This window comes from Chelonoidis abingdonii, chromosome 13, assembly GCF_003597395.2.
Source record: "Chelonoidis abingdonii isolate Lonesome George chromosome 13, CheloAbing_2.0, whole genome shotgun sequence".
NCBI lineage: Eukaryota > Metazoa > Chordata > Testudines > Testudinidae > Chelonoidis > Chelonoidis abingdonii.
In genome coordinates, this window is record NC_133781.1 from 5,700,678 (window position 1) to 5,716,065 (window position 15,388).

General features: G+C 48.6%; 1 protein-coding gene across 1 annotated transcript in view; it reads right to left on the reverse strand.

The window, feature by feature from the left end:
• Nucleotides 1-383: 383 nt before the first annotated feature.
• LOC116822724 (E3 ubiquitin-protein ligase TRIM39-like) overlaps nt 384-15,388 on the reverse strand; it is a 29,955-nt gene continuing 14,950 nt past the window's right edge. The window contains exons 2-6 of the mRNA XM_075072008.1: nt 10,711-10,806; nt 8,888-9,118; nt 8,031-8,053; nt 7,839-7,942; nt 384-943 (exon numbers count right to left, since the gene is read on the reverse strand). Of these exons, the coding sequence (XP_074928109.1) occupies nt 384-943; nt 7,839-7,942; nt 8,031-8,053; nt 8,888-9,118; nt 10,711-10,806 (1,014 nt within the window). The remainder of the gene's footprint in view (nt 944-7,838; nt 7,943-8,030; nt 8,054-8,887; nt 9,119-10,710; nt 10,807-15,388) is intronic.

Here is a 15,388-nt window from a genome sequence, read left to right on the forward strand (position 1 = left end):
GCATTTGCCTCTTCCCACTGGCCTTGAGGACTGTCAGTCCAAGGTCTTGGTTTCTCACCTGACCTTCCTCTTTCTTTTGTTACTGGGAGAGGGCCAACCAAAAATCCCCACTAAGTTTCAGTAAGGGGACAACAGTCCCCCTTAAACCAGCAACAGCAGCTGCCCCTGACGTTGTATCTACACACATCTCTGCCTCTGCATGCCCACAACCCAGCAGCCTACATCCCCTCTGCCCCTCTCCTCTCCCCTACCTCACAGGCTTGGTGCTGGGAAATGAGGGGGAGGTGGTGGCAGGCAGGTGATACCCTAGACCATCCCTATGGGAACACACCTGGGGGCTGGTCAGTGCTGGGAGGGGACAGGATCCTCCATGGGTGTCACTGTCAGGCACAGAGATTCCCTCCAGCCTGAGCTGGGACTGGGCAGATTATCAAGGGAGATGTGTTTCTAAACCCCTCTTTGTAACCAGTATAAAAATAAGGGTGGAGCGTCCCAGAGAAGGTGTCAGTGAAAGTGAAGAGATGGGACTTGTCAGTCACATTGTAAAATGAGACCTCGCCCGCCTCATAGTCCAGGAAAATCCCTACTCGTCTAGGCTTGACACTCATGGACAGTGGAGTCAAATGGGACGTGAGGGCCTTGTATTCCCCATATCTCAGACACACTGTCCAGAACCCATTCTCAGGTGATAGGTAAATATTCCCCTTCCTTGTCACAGATTCTGTACAAACCCCCAGAGTCCAGTTTGTTTTGTCTCCCACCTCCACCTCCCAGTAATGCCTCCCTCCCGTCAATTTGTTAAAACCCAGGACAATGGGATAAGTATCAAATCTCTTAAGATTGTCAGGCAGATCCTGTTGTTTGTCTGCATATGTCACAGTTTTCTGATCCTCAGACAGGATGAGGGTGGGATGAGCTGTGTCTGGATCCAGAGTCACATTCACTGGGGATAAAGTCACAGAGTCACTGCTGGGGACAGGGGCTGGTTACTGGGATCAAAGGGAAATTAACCTGTGTCCCCATTAATTGCTGTGACACAGGGTTGCTGGCCATTTAAGGGGAGTCAGAGCCCCATCTAAGGCCAAGGGGGCAGGAGAAGGAGAGGAGAGGAGATGGGAAGGGGGGGTGCTTGTGAGGGACATAGGAGAGGGGAGGGACAAGCACCAGGGAGGGGGAGCAGACAGGAAGGGAAGGGGGAGATCTCCAGGGAGTAGGAGGAGGGAGGGGGCAGGCACCAAGGAATCAGAAAGGATATGTGTGCGGGGTATAGGGGAGGGCATCGGGGGGAAGGGGCAGACACCAGTAGCACAGGGGTGGGTGCCCAGGTTATGGGGGAAGGGGAGAGGCAGGGACCAGAGGGGGAGGGGAGAAGCAGGTGCTAGGGGATGGGGCAAAGGGAAGAAAGTGGAGGTGGGTGCTGGGATGGAGGGGAGGGGTAAGCATGAGGGGGGTGGGGATGAGTGGCAAGAGAAGTGAAGGGAGAAGATGCAAATGCCACGGGGATATTGGGGAATAGTAGGTTCTGGAGGTGGAGAGAGGGGAGGAGCACATGACATGGGGATGGGGGAAGGGAGGAGAATAATGGGGGTTGGGGAGAAGAGATGGGTAAGGGCTGGCAGAGGAAGGGGATAGATGCCAGGGAGGCAGAGGGAGGAAGTGCAGGCTGCAGGAACAAAGGTGGTGGGGGCGAGGGAAGAGGAAAGACAGGTGCCAGGGAGCAAGGGGAAGGTGCTCAGGGGTGGGGCAGGAGGTAGGAATTGGAGGCAGCAGCAAGGAACCTGGACGAGCAGGTGCTGTTGGAGTTGCAGAGAGGGTTTGGTGCCAGGGGGACATGAAGGACATTGAAGTAGGGTCTAGAGGCCACTTAGGCTGGTTCCTTGTTGTGCCACAGGCACTGCACAGACAGAGGTGGATCTTTGCCTGTGTCTGTCTGACTGAGGAGCACAGATCCCAGTGATTGTGAATAGGATGTGTGCACCTGAGTCACTTTGGGCTGCACAAAAAGAGCTTGGGCCTAAATTCCTGGTTTCAGCTCCACTGTGATGTGATCTTTGAAAGGTCATGGAAGACGAGAGAGATTCCAGAAGACTGGAAAAGGGCAATTATAGAGCCAATTTATTAAAAGGGAAATAAGGACAACCTGGGGAATTACAAACCAGTCATCTTAACTTCTGTACCTAGAAAGATAATGGAGCAAATAATTAAGCAATCAATTTGCAAATATCTAGAAGATAATTAGTTGATAAGTAACATTCAGCATGGATTTGTCAAGAACAAATTGTGTCAAACCAAGCTGTTAGCTTTTATTGGCACAGTAACATGCCTTGTGGATTGGGGGAAGCAGTAGATGTGGTATATCCTGACTTTAGTGAGGCTTTTGATACTGTCTTGCATGACCTTCTCATAAACAAACTAGGGAAATACAACCTAGATGGAGCTACAATAAGTCCAGTGCATAACTGTGAAAAACCATTCCCAAAGAGTAGTTATCATTGGTTCACAGTCATGCTGGAAGGGCATAATGAGTGGGGTCCCGCAGGGATCAGTTCTGGGTCTGGTTCTGTTCAATATCTTCATCAATGATCTAGATAATGGCACAAAGAGTACACTTATAAAGTTTGGGGATGATCCCAAGATGGGAGAGGTTGCAAGTGTTTTGGAGAATAGAATTATAATTCAAAATGATCTGGACAAACTGGAGAAATAGTCAGAAGTTAATAGGATGAAATTCAATAAGGACAAATACAAAGTACTCCACTGAAGAAGGAACAATCAATTGCACACATATAAAATGGGAAATGACTGCCTAAGAAGGAATACTGCAGAAAGGAATCCAAGGGTCATAGTAGATCACAAACTAAATATCAGAAAATAGTATAAGACTGTTGCAAAAAGAAGCAAACATCATTCTGGAATATATTATCAGGAGTGTTGTAAGCAAGACAAAAGAAGTAATTCTTTCACTCTACTCCGTGCTGATTAGGCCTCAACTGGAGTATTGTGTCCAGTTCTGCTCACCACATTTCAGGACAGATGTGGACAAATTGGAAAAAGTCCAGAGAAGAGCAACAAAAATGATTAAAGGTCTAGAAAACATGACCTATGAGGGAAGATTGAAAAAAATGGGTTTGTTTAGTCTGGAAAAGAGAAGACTGAGAAGGGACATGATAACAGTTTTCATGTACTGTACATAAAAAGTTGTTACAAGGAAGAGGGAGAAAATTGTTGTCCTTTACCTCTGAGGATAGGACAAGAAGCAAGGGTTTAAATTGCAACAAGGGAGGTTTAGGTTGGACGTTAGGAAAAACTTCCTAACTGTCAGGTTGGTTAACCACTGGAATAAATTGCCTAGGGATGTTGTAGAATCTCCATCATTGGAGATTTTAAGAGCAGGTTAGACAAACCCCTGTCAGGGATGTTCTAGATAATACTTAGTTCTGCCATGAGTGCAGGAGTCTGGACTTCCAGTCCTATGATTTTATTATTCTATTGTATTATTCTAAAACTCCTGCTGACCCTGTTGGCACTGAAACTCACTCCCAGCCTAAGTTTGTGCAATAAAAGTTCCCTCGGTGCCTGTGTTTCTCCTGTCTCACCATGCATATAGCTGGCTCCTTCAAAGCATGAGGATGCCTGTCCCCTGCCTGAGCCCCAGCATGATCCACGGACTGGGAGAAGACACATGTGCAGCCACTTCACTTGTGTGCCAGACCCAGTTTGGTAAGCGTGCTCAGGGGCTGTCTATCAGATTGGGTCCGTCAGACGAGATCACAGAGAACAGCTGGTGGGGAAGGGCTTCCATCATAAATTTTAGCCTAGTGGTTAGGATGTGGGGGACCCTTCGTTTAAGTGCCACCTCTGCCTGAGGGGGAGAAGGGATTTGAATAGGGCTCAGGACAGTGCTCTACTCACTGGGCTCTGCTGATGTGGGGCGTGCCTCAGTCTTTCCTGTTGAAAATGTTCCAAGGTGGATAGATAATGAAAGAGTCATTGAAGCAGGGACACTAGCGCCTTGTTATCCCACATTGCAGATGGGTGCCCAAACCACCAAGCTCTGGACTCATTCTCAAATTCGCTCTCTGCCCCAATGACCTTTAATTATTTAATCCACAGTGCAACAGCTTCAACGGAGGAGAGTGAGGAAGGCCCAAAACAGCCTCTCTCATACCCAAGGGCAACTCACCTAGGAAGTAGGAACCAGGATCACCCACATTCCAGGCAGGTGCTCTAAGCACAAGGCTAAAAGTTATAAGGGAGGCAGCACCACCTGAACCTCCTCTGGCTGTTTTGAGCAGAGTGAGAAAGGCTTCCAGTTCATTCCCACAAGAAATGCTGTAGGTGCCTAAGTCGCCTGACTCCAGTCGAAGTGTTCCCTTTCGGGGCTGACAAAGCAGAGATAGACACCTGTCTCTGTGAGCCTGACGGGTTTCAGCAGACCCTCTTGTCATCAATATCTCCCATTGGTTAGCTAATGTGATGCCCCACCTAGTGTGCTGGCATTTGTGAATCACACTCTGAGATGCCAGTCTCTTACATTCATTGTAGATGGAGCCTGGGCACCTAACTAAGGCTTTGTGAAATGCAGTGTTGTTCCTGTGATTAAAAATTAGGCACTGGAAGTACTCAGCATCACACCTATGTCTCTTTGGGGATCTGGGCTTTTGGATTCAAAATGTAAGACATTTCACAAAGTCAAACACTCTATTTTCTCCCTGTGCCCAGCCAGATTGGCCTACAATGTCCAAAGTTTTCTTCCCAGGCTGGAGAGCACTAAGGAAAAATTGCAGGTGGGAAGCAGTTTAATTTCACAGTCAGAGGAGGTAAGATCAGAGTTAATATGGGAAGCTTCTAGATAGCTCTGAACTCACAACCACAATCAAGAAACCCTTGCTCCTCCCGTGGGGTTTAGACTCCCCAGCTTTGCCATCAGAGTGTGTGAGTCCCCTCCATCTCTGGGCCATGGCACTGACATGCTGCCAAGTGAGTCTGCAGGGCTCATGCACTCCTCAAACAGCTGCTCCAGGCTGAGGCTGCCCAGATGCTCCTCACAGAGTTTACAGGCTCCGCAGGCCCCAATGGGAAGTGGTTTCTCTGGGACCCTGAGCTCTGACAGCATTTCTGCTCCTGACCCAGCTCTCCCTGCCCCTGCGGTGCTGACAGGCTGCACCCGCTGAGAGAGCCTGGTCTGCCCCTCATAGAGCATGCAGGGACATTGTCTGCGTCCACATCCCCTTCCCCCCATTCCTAGGATGAAGAACAGCAGCCCCAGGGCCCCTCCCTTCACTCCCCAGGGCAGGGAAGTGAAAGACCTTGGCCTCCTGGGAGGTAGGGCCTCCCAGCACTGATTCCTGAGTCAGCGTGAAAGTGTCTCCCAGAGAGGTCTTCACACCTGGCAATTACACAGATGTTCCCCGGGGATGAGGGGCCAGGGCTGGTACTCACCTCTCTCCCACCCTGGGAGGAGAGGGAATCTGGGAGCCACTCATGTTGCTTTCTGGCCTGGATACAGCCAGCTCAACAGGTGACAAAGCTAGTGCTCTGAGCTGTCAGACCCATCAGTGACAGGGCAGGAGCACTGGGGCTGTGTGCACTGCTGGGACTGTTATGCCAGTGATCTCCGTGCGAACTAGCGCGAACTAGCTCAGTGCAGGATGTCACAGTGATCAGTCTTGCTCCAGGCCAGTCTGATCCAAACAGTGGCTGTGACATCTGTGCACTGCTGGAAGCATGTATATGTGGGCCTGAGGGATGGGACAGGCCAGATGCTGCAGATAAGCAGGCTTATGAGATCTGGGTCCCTACTGAGCCTGCTCCACTTGTGAGGGCCCCAGGGCTTGGCCACAGGAGAAAGCTTCACTGGGTTAATTTAAATCACTTTGAACACTCCTGTTGTGATCCTGAAGCAAACCCCTGTGTGACTGTCCCAGTGTCGTGTGGATGTGGCTGATTGGGTTTAACTTTATGTGGGTCAAAATCTGAGTGTCATGAGGGCTGGCCCTTTGACAGGCTCTTGTAAGGGAGAAGGAGCCAAACCAGCCCAAGCTGGAAGTAGTTAAATCCCTGTTTGGCTGGTTGGCAGCTAATTAGCTACTAAGTTAGATAAAGGGTTAGCAGGGCTCAGCTCCTAGAGAGGAAGCTGCTGAGAAGAGGGACTCCCAATTCCTCCTGGAGAGCTGATCAGGAGAGTTCACCAGAGCAAGGAACCTAGAAGAAGTGCTCCTAGAGAGGAGCGCCCCTAGGCTAGATGGGCTCCTAGGGCTTGTCTCTACCTATGGCTGGATTGGCACTGCTGCAATTGAATCAGTGGGTCTAGTGAAGCCCTACTAAAATGATAGCAGAGTGCTCTCCATAGACTCCAGTACTCCACCTCTCGGGGAAGTGCAAGGGAAGTCGACAAGACAACACAGCGCAATGAAGACACTGCGGTAAGTTGACCTAAGGTACGTCGACTCCTGTTGCATTATTCATGTAACTGTAGCAGTGTAACTTGGGTCGACTTACTGGGGTAGTGTGGACAAGGGCCTAGATGCGATGCCTGGCAGCAGCAGGGCAGAAGCCTGGATGACTGCACCTGGCTGGAGAAAGCAACTGCAGGTGAGAGCTGCACGGAACAAAGGTACAGTCTGTCCTGAGCCCAGCTCCAGGAAGGAGGGCTGAGGACTCCTGACTCAAGGAGAGGGAGGAGCTAGAGTGAGAGTCGGGGCTGAAACCAAGCAAAGGTAATTATCTTATTTTGGCATTTATTTGGACTCGAAGTAGCAGGGGACTTTTGTCTCAGACATTTTGGACTATGTGAGGTAATTTAAGGAGTGCTGAAGAGGGGAAGCTGAGGCAAGGCACTTGTTGCAGGGTCACCTCAGCCAGCTGTGGGGCAAGGGGGTTCATGGTCTCACCCCATAATGAGTGCAAAAGTGGCACCTGTTTAACTGAACTGTTGCCACTTCCCCATGCAGACAGAGCCTCACTCTCTTCAGTCTGTCTGTGTGGGCCCCTCACCATAGTATCTGACCCCAGTGGAGCCTGCATCACTGAGTGAGAACGTCCAGTGAACACTGAGCACAGGGTGCTGTGCCTCCCACCTGGTTCCCAGAGTCCCTGTTCCAGCTCTCAGGCTGCTCCTACTCCCTCACAGCCTCCAGCTCCCCTGACCCTCAGGCTGCATTTGCCCTGCACCGTGCCCTGGGGATATGGAGTCCCCTGCTGGCTGGATGCTGAACTGGGGGTGATGCAGGGCCCAGTATGGAGCCAACAGGGTCATTTCAGTACTCTGTCAGATCCAGAAAGGCAAAGGACAGGCCCAGGGACTGGGCGGCCCCACACTGGGACCCTCACGCCCATCTCCTCCTAGCATTTGCTGCTCCCCCTGCTGAGCCTTGTCTGCACTCAGATTAGGAGCCCATCGAGGTCTGGGAGCCCATTGTTCTGTCTCTGCAGTGCCTGGTTCACTCGTGGGCGCTATATCAATAATAACATTCACTGCCCAGCCTCTAAGGGCTGTGTGACAGCGAGGGGCCTTATCCATTGCAGATGGGGACCCTGGGGCATAGGGAGTGTGAGGAGCTCAGGGGAGGAGCAAGCAGGGGGTACTTGAGAGAGGAGCACGCAGGGGGCACTCGGGAGAGGAAGGAGAAAGGGGCAAATGGGGAGCTCGGAAGAGGGGGCGGGCGGCGGGGCCTTGGTGGGGTGGGGCCACAGTCTGGGCACTGTGGCTCCCCCATCTAGGTAGCTTCCAGTGCTTGTGTGTAAGCCACCCCAAATGGAAGACTCACGCACTGCCTGTGTCAATTCTCCTCCTCACCCACATGTAAAGGAAACTCAGCACCGTAACTTTCACTCACCAGTGAATCTCTCCAGCATTTCCCTCATGTCAAGGCAGATTTTATAAACATTCTTCAGGACAGGAGAAACAGCTTCTGGTTCCTGGAGTGTCACATTCTCAGTCCTGTGACGAAAACATCCCATCATCAATCGGCTGCTCTGCGCACACATCGCTCACGGGAATAGAAGGAGAAATAGAAAGGGGAACACACCTGATCAATGTGCTTTTCACATCCTGAAAGGAGACAGACAGTCAGTAACACAACATGCAAAAATACTGAGTGACTTTCCACACGCGATCAGATTTAATTCACAACATTTAACACAACAGGGCCAGACTCTTTTGTGCAGGATATTCAGCAGTGATCACTGATTTCAGGGGCCCCATCTACCCTGGTTCTGATTCTCAAAGGAACCGGGTGTCATGTGACAATGGCGAAGAATGTGATGTTTTGTGAACACTGAACAAGGAGCTTTGTTGGAACAAGAAAAGCAGCAACATCCCTAATGTGCCTCTGTCTGTCCCTCCACTTCCCTGCAGAGCTTCCACCCAAACTGTCTCCAGCCTCCCTCCTGTCCAGCTTCCTGCTGCAAATCTAAGGAGACAGTGCACAGATCCTCACCTTGAGCAGCTTCAGCTCCCACTGCTTCAGGTGTCTCAGGCTGGCACCCATTGATGGAGGTCCCCAGCATTAATTAATTTGAGAGCTCACTTTGGGTCGTGGTTCCCCCCTCTGCCGCCCCCACTCTCCCACCTCTGCACAGCTCAGAATCTCTGATCATCAGCCACATTGGGCCAAGTTCCAGCAGTCACAGCAGGGACCAGATCAGCCCCTTGCTCCTTCTGTGCCGTCCCTTCAACAGGCAAAGCCCCCACTGCTTCCCTTTCCCTCTAACACAGACGGTGCATGTCAGGCTGACAGGGCCTCATGCCTGGGCTTCTGTTTGTGTCAGGAAACTGTCAGACCAGGCACTGGAAATAGGATTTGTCACTAATTCCTGGGATCTAGTCACTGACTGGAGAGTTTAATGCTGCAGGGATGGATGGGGAGATTGTTAACAGTCCCACCTTCAGCAGCTCAGCAGCTGGTTGCAGACTTTTCTCTTCTACCTCTGTGATCAGCTGCTGCAACATGGCACTCTGCTCTGACAGCTTTGTTATATAGTCCTGCAGTTTTTGCAGAGTCTCCCTCTCCTCCTCCGACAGTCGCTGCAGTAACAGCTGCTCTTCCTCACTCAGAAACTGGTGCAGTTTCTTAAATTCACGTGTGATCAACTGTCTCCGATTCTCTACTTTTTCCTTTGGTAAAAAATGGAAAAGGAACAAAGTCCAGGATCCAGACATGGGCACACGGCATGCAAAGTCTGCCTCATAGATTAGGGAGCTAGAGTCATGAGTTGCAGGGATCATGAACATGGGTAAGTTTTCAGTGTAATGGAATTGCAAAATCCCCTTCTTGCAAAAAGTAACTTAGTCCCACCCCAACTATTGCCCCTGTATCCCCCTCCCACCTTCAGCCCATCCTGCTCTGTGGGGTGGGGGGTCTGAGCAGCAGGGTGGGAAGACTGTGTCCTTTGTCCTGAAGATCCCAGTGCTCTCACTGGATTAGGGCAGGCAGTGAACCCTTGAACACTGATGCTTGAGTGGGAGCATCTGGCAATTCCCTAAAACCACTGTTCTGCCACAGAAGACCCCTACGGTAAGGGGGATCTGGGGGTTCAGCAGGGGATCAGATCAGGGGAGAAGAGGGGCCAGTACCTGGAGGCAATGATACATGACGGCAGCGGTCAGTGCCTGGAGGCAGTGGTGAGGGGTGGGAGGGGGGCAGGGGGACCAGCACACAGAGGCAATTGTATATGGGGGTGGGAGGACAGGGGGCAGAAAATGGGGCAGCCCTTTATGTACCTAGAAAGAGGGAGCTCTACCTGCTACACAGGCTGAGAGACCAGGCAGTCCATCAGCACATGTCACAACTCTGATTGGCTGCCCATCACTATCAGGCAGGGGGAAGGTAGCCAATCAGAAGGGCTTTCTCAAGAGACTGAGGTGTTCCCTTTAGATTAGGCAGGTCTCGCAGCATAAAGAATGTGACTCTTTGTGTGTGTGTGTGTGTACACAAAACAGTTGGGGGGGTAGTGACAGTGGACAGTGGGTGTGAAATGAGTGTGGGTTGGGTGTATGGAACGAATGTCGGAAGTGGGTGTGAGTGAACAAATAGAATATATATATTCTATACAAATGCCAGCCTTCTACAACCTGCTACTATCTGTGTTGTAAATATTGGCAGGCCGGCTGACTGCACACAGCCATGTAGTTATAGTTGTAGAAGACAGCAGCTAAGGATTAATGAGTCAAGGGGCCCCCTGATGGCTGCAGAGAATGGCAGAGGGGAACGATTGTCTGTCTGCTCAGCTGAGTGACTCCCAGGGCTCCCCTGAGCTCTGCCCCTTAGGGCCAAACTCCTAAAGGCCAGTGCAATGTCTGCCCACGCTGATCTCAGTGTCCTGTATGTGGATGTGCAGAGAGCACCTTTGAGGATCTGCACTCCTGAGGGCTGTCTGTGTCTGCAGTTACCCAGCATGGTTCAAGGGTATGATGAGGCAACAGACTCACATGTGAACACTGCACCCCCTATTGTAAGAGTGTGTCATCTCCTTCCTGCCCTCAGAGAGCTTGGAGGTGAGTCTGTGCCACTGACCACGGGACAGGAACTGTCCCCTAGTCTGCTTTTCTGTGATCCCCACTGTAGACATTTCCTGCTCCTGGTACCACAGCACCAGTTCAAGGCAAACAGCTAAAGCAGATTATGTCAGTCTATAGCTTTTTGGGCCCTCGCTCTAAGGAACACTGCAGGGGGAAGGGCTTGGGGAAGGATAAACCCAGACACCCACCTGCCACTCTGTGGTTTTCTCCTCCTCTTCAGATGTCAGCTCTAGGGTCTCCTCCAGCTCCTGCCTCAGAGGGCCCAGGGCTTCCTGGAGTTTCACCTGCAGGGCCAATATGTGTGATAAACAACCATTAATCTGCACTTCCTGATGGGTGAAGATTGCAGGAGGCAGGGCCAGATGAAACAGAGGCACTACAAACCCATATCTAGGCCCCAGCTGCTGGAGTTGTGATAAAATCAGGCTCTTGGCTTCCATTAAAAAAAGAATGTTTCAAACCCTCTGGGTTGCAAAGAAAATATTGAAAACATATCCCAAATGTGACAGATAGAGCGATTCCTGCCTGAAACTGTAGAGAGCCTGAACCCAGTGCCCTCAGAGGGGCCTGCCCCATTTATGTGTATGGGACATTGACACCAAGCCTCACTGCTCCAGGGGCCAGCCAGTCCCCCCAAAAGGGGGGCTTTGTGTGGCAGCAGGGGGCAAATCATATGACTCAGCTCCCCCATCCAATCATAGACACCCTGGCTGCTGGACTGGGGGGCTCCCTGACCCTTTTCAAGTCTCTCTCTCTCAGTGGGAGGGAGGGGATTCCTACTGTTGGTCCTGTGGAAACAAACAGCCCTTGGGTGGGTGGCCCCTTCCACAGCCACTGCTAATGGGGCCAGGACCATGACAGGGCCTCTTGTCAGCATGTTGTGCCTGGAGCCCTGGGGTGCCTCAGTTCAGTTCTGTGCAAAATGCACATTTCAATAACAAAGCCAGGAGAATAACCTGAGCAGAGGCAGCAGGGTCAGAGCAGCACGTTCTGGTGCATTCTCTGGCTGAGACACTGATCCTGGGGAAGACACTTCCCCATTCATCTTCTATGCTCCAAGATTTCTCAGGAATGGAGGAGTTTAGCTGAAGTTTGAGGACACTGAGCCAAGCTGCAGCCTTGCAGAAACTAGTGTTCACCTGGGCAGGGGAGGCCTCAGAAGGGAGATGAATGTATGTTTATGGGCATTACCAAGCAACCATCATTGGGCCCAGGATCTGGCCCCTTCTTGTAGTGTGCTGTCCCTTTAAATGTTTGAGCACTCCCCCATCCCAGTGCAAAGCCTCACTTGCATGTTAGTTTCAGTTTTTCAGCAGTGCTTCTATATCCTGGGACACTTCCCAAAATCTGGGAATTTTTGAGTAAAATATTTCAACTTGGGAAATTGGGAATTTTCATTCAAAACCTAAATAATCCTGGGAAAATTTCATAAAAAGTAAAAGACTTTCCAAATCTCAAAAATCCTGGGAAGTTTTCATAAAAAAGTAAAATATATGCGCTTCTTTTAAATTTCCCTCAAAATGCGTTCTTCAATATTTGTCACTTGATTTTCATAATCAGGCTGTGCTGCTCTCCTGTTGGTGGTGCTTCAATGTACTATATCATGATGGCACAAGTGAAGTGACAAGTGTGCACATGCACTCACAGCAAACCAACCTCAGCAACAGCTGGCTGGCAGGTAATGAGGAGATGGTTATCAAATTTATCTTCTGGGTAAGGTTTCTTCCAATAAGCAAATATATTGCAGTACTTACTGATTATGATTAGTTTCTTGATCTGCCATCAAATCTCTAAAACTTTGTATTTCGTGCTTGCAGTTGCACAGAGAATGTGGACCACTTCGGCTGTTCATAAATTTTAAAAGCACCTGCCTCCAGGCAAATATTAAATATCTTCGTCTACTGTGTTAGGTAATAAAATATAATATGTTCCCTTCTTTGATTTAAATATAAATTGAAATATATATTATACTAATTATCACATTCTATTATTTCAGAGATCTCTTTCCTTTTTTATCTAACGTAAAAAATTAATAAAGAGATTGGTAAGGTTGGTGAGAAGAGGAAGAGGACTGCAGGAGTCGATAAAGATCCGTCCATGTTGAAATGAAAACAACGGGATAGCACCCCTGACAGAGTATTGAAGAATCGAGGTGAATTTCCACCAAAAGAGAAGCCATCTACTTTCACAAAAGCCTTTCAAGACTCATGGCTTCAGGAAGGTAAATACAAAGACTGGATGCAGAAAGTAGAAAACAATCGTTTTTTAGCTTATTGCAAATGTTGTGATGTAAAAATCCAGGCAGGTACTAGTGAGTTAGAGAAGCACGCTAATGGTAAAAAACAAACAAAAGGTTGAGACAGTATCTAATACAAAGAAAACTGATGATATGTCTAATAAACAAGATTGTGAAGTTAAAAAAGCATAAAAATTTGAAGAGCAAGTTAAAAATGCAGAGATTAGAATGCCTGTTACTTTGCTGAACAAGTCAGTATTCAATCTGTAGAACACTTGACTGAAGTAGTTAAAAAATGTTTCCCAGATTCCAAAATTGCTGAGATTGTAACATTAAAGAAAGATGTACTGCTATAATTAGCACATTTTTGGAACAAACTGAGATGGAGAAACTTGTAGAAAAATTGAAAGTTAATGAATTTATATTATTCATGTTTGCAAATATATCTAAACTGGCTAAAAAGGTTTTCACATTACTGCATTCAAATGCAGGATGTGAAAGAATTTTTTCCATGGTAATTGACATAAAAACCAAAAAAAGAAACTGTATGACAACCAAAACACTCAGTTCTAGTGTAGTTATAAGGTCAGCTTTGAAAGCAAAGCAAGCGACATGTTCTAATTTTGTAATTATTATTAGGTACTTGTATTTACATTATGAAAATATGTACATTAAAAATGACAGTGATAAAACTAGTAAAAATATTAATGATGGTAATGATGTTCCTAGAGACGACTCAGACCATGAATCAGAAAATGGATAAAAGTCAGAGATTATAATAATAAGGAAGATTATATAAAAGAATGTTATTTGTTCTTTGTTTGCTTTTTTATCTTATTTTATAATAATAAGTTTACTTTTTATTTTTTCAAAATAACTGATGTACAGCACACTGCAGGGCACATGCTGTACTTATTAATACTTTGTTTTTAAAATAGTGAAATTTGTGTAAAATACATTGTTTTCTATAATTTCAGTCCTACTCTTCATGTGTTAAATGTTTTATTTACTGTATAAGTAACATAAGTTTAAAATTGAAAAACACTTATACATATAAAAATTACAATAAATGTGAAATATCTCGAACGAATAAGAATAATTTGTATATAATATGTATTATATAGTTATTAAAAGCACACATATTACATTCCTTTGAGATTTTGAAATAAAAAAACTTTATCTGGGAATTTTTCACCAGATTTGGGGAATTTTTAGCACTAGGTTGGGATAAGTTGGCATCATGATATAGAAGCACTGTTTCTCAGATGACAATAAAACCATCAGGACAGAAGCTGTTCTTCCATCAGCTCACTTTTAGTGTAAGGGGTCTGTTGTCCCCTTCCTGAAACTCAGTGTGGGTGTTTTGGTTGGCTAGCTCCCAGTACCAAAAGAAAGGGGAAGGGTCGATGGGAAATCACGACTCTGAGACTGACAGTCCCCAGGAACAATGGGGAGAGGCTAATGCTTCAGGTCAGCCTGATTGACAGGGCAGGAAGGCTAATTAGGGAGTCAGGACAGGAAGCCGGGGGGGTCCTGTCCTCCATGTGAGCTGGAATTGCCTGGGTCAGTTAGAGTGGGGCCAAGCTAAGGAGAAAGCAGGGCCCTGAGCTGAGCTGGGGAGCAGAGCTCTGCCAGATCCAAAGGGGCCAGAAAAGCAGCACAGGAAGCAGGTCAATGCTGGAAGGAGAGTCACAGAAGCAGTCCACAGAGCAGACCTGTGCTGGGAGGAGAGCTGCAGCAACCAGAGCCAGGGGGGCCAGAGAAGCAGCCCAGGGAGCTGGAGGCAGAGCAGTAGCAGCAGCGGTGGTGAGGCAAAGTGCTAGAGCTGGAGCTGAGACGCTGTGGTGGAGCTGGGGCTGCAGCAGTCCAGAGCCAGTTGTGGTGAGCAACTGGGGAAAGCAAGGGGGGCCCTGGGCAGTGGGCGCAGCGCAGGGTGATGCCACCAGCCAACATGCCTTGCAGGCCAGACTTAGAGGCAAATTGTAACCCTGACAGGGCGGATGATACTGGGAAGAAGGGTCCTGTCACCTGGAGCCTGAGAACCTGTGACTACCTCCAGAGCAAGTGTCTGACCCGCAGCATCCCTGCAGCACAGCCAGGGCCTGAGAAGAGGCCTGGGACTTGTGAGGAACAGACTGAACTTCCTTTACATTCCAGAGATGCTGGTTGTGACGTCCCTGTGCCACAGAGTGGGGTGATGTGTTTTCTTTTAACCTTTCTCATTTTTTCCTTATTTTTAAAAATTGATTGCTGTTTAATAAATTGTATTTGCTTTGAACTGTATGTAATGATCAGTGGGTCAGGGAAGCATCCAGTGCAAAGAGAGCACCCTGGAGTGGGGGCAACCTAGCCCCTGCCCTAAGTGACCACAACAAGGTTGTGGGTTGAGCCCCCTAGGAATCCTGGGTTCAGCCTTGTTGAGGTTACAAGGACTTTGCCACACAGAAGAGTGGAAGGGGAGCCCTCGAGATCAGGCTGGGTTCTGGGTAAAGGGAGTGGGAGCAAGGACTCAGATCCTTCCGCTAGCTCATGTCACCGGGGTAGTGAAGAAGCCAGGAAAGTTCCCCACAATAGCAGGACCATTCCCCTGCTTGCATTAGCATGTCTATTTAGCTGCTTCTCTGCTGGCT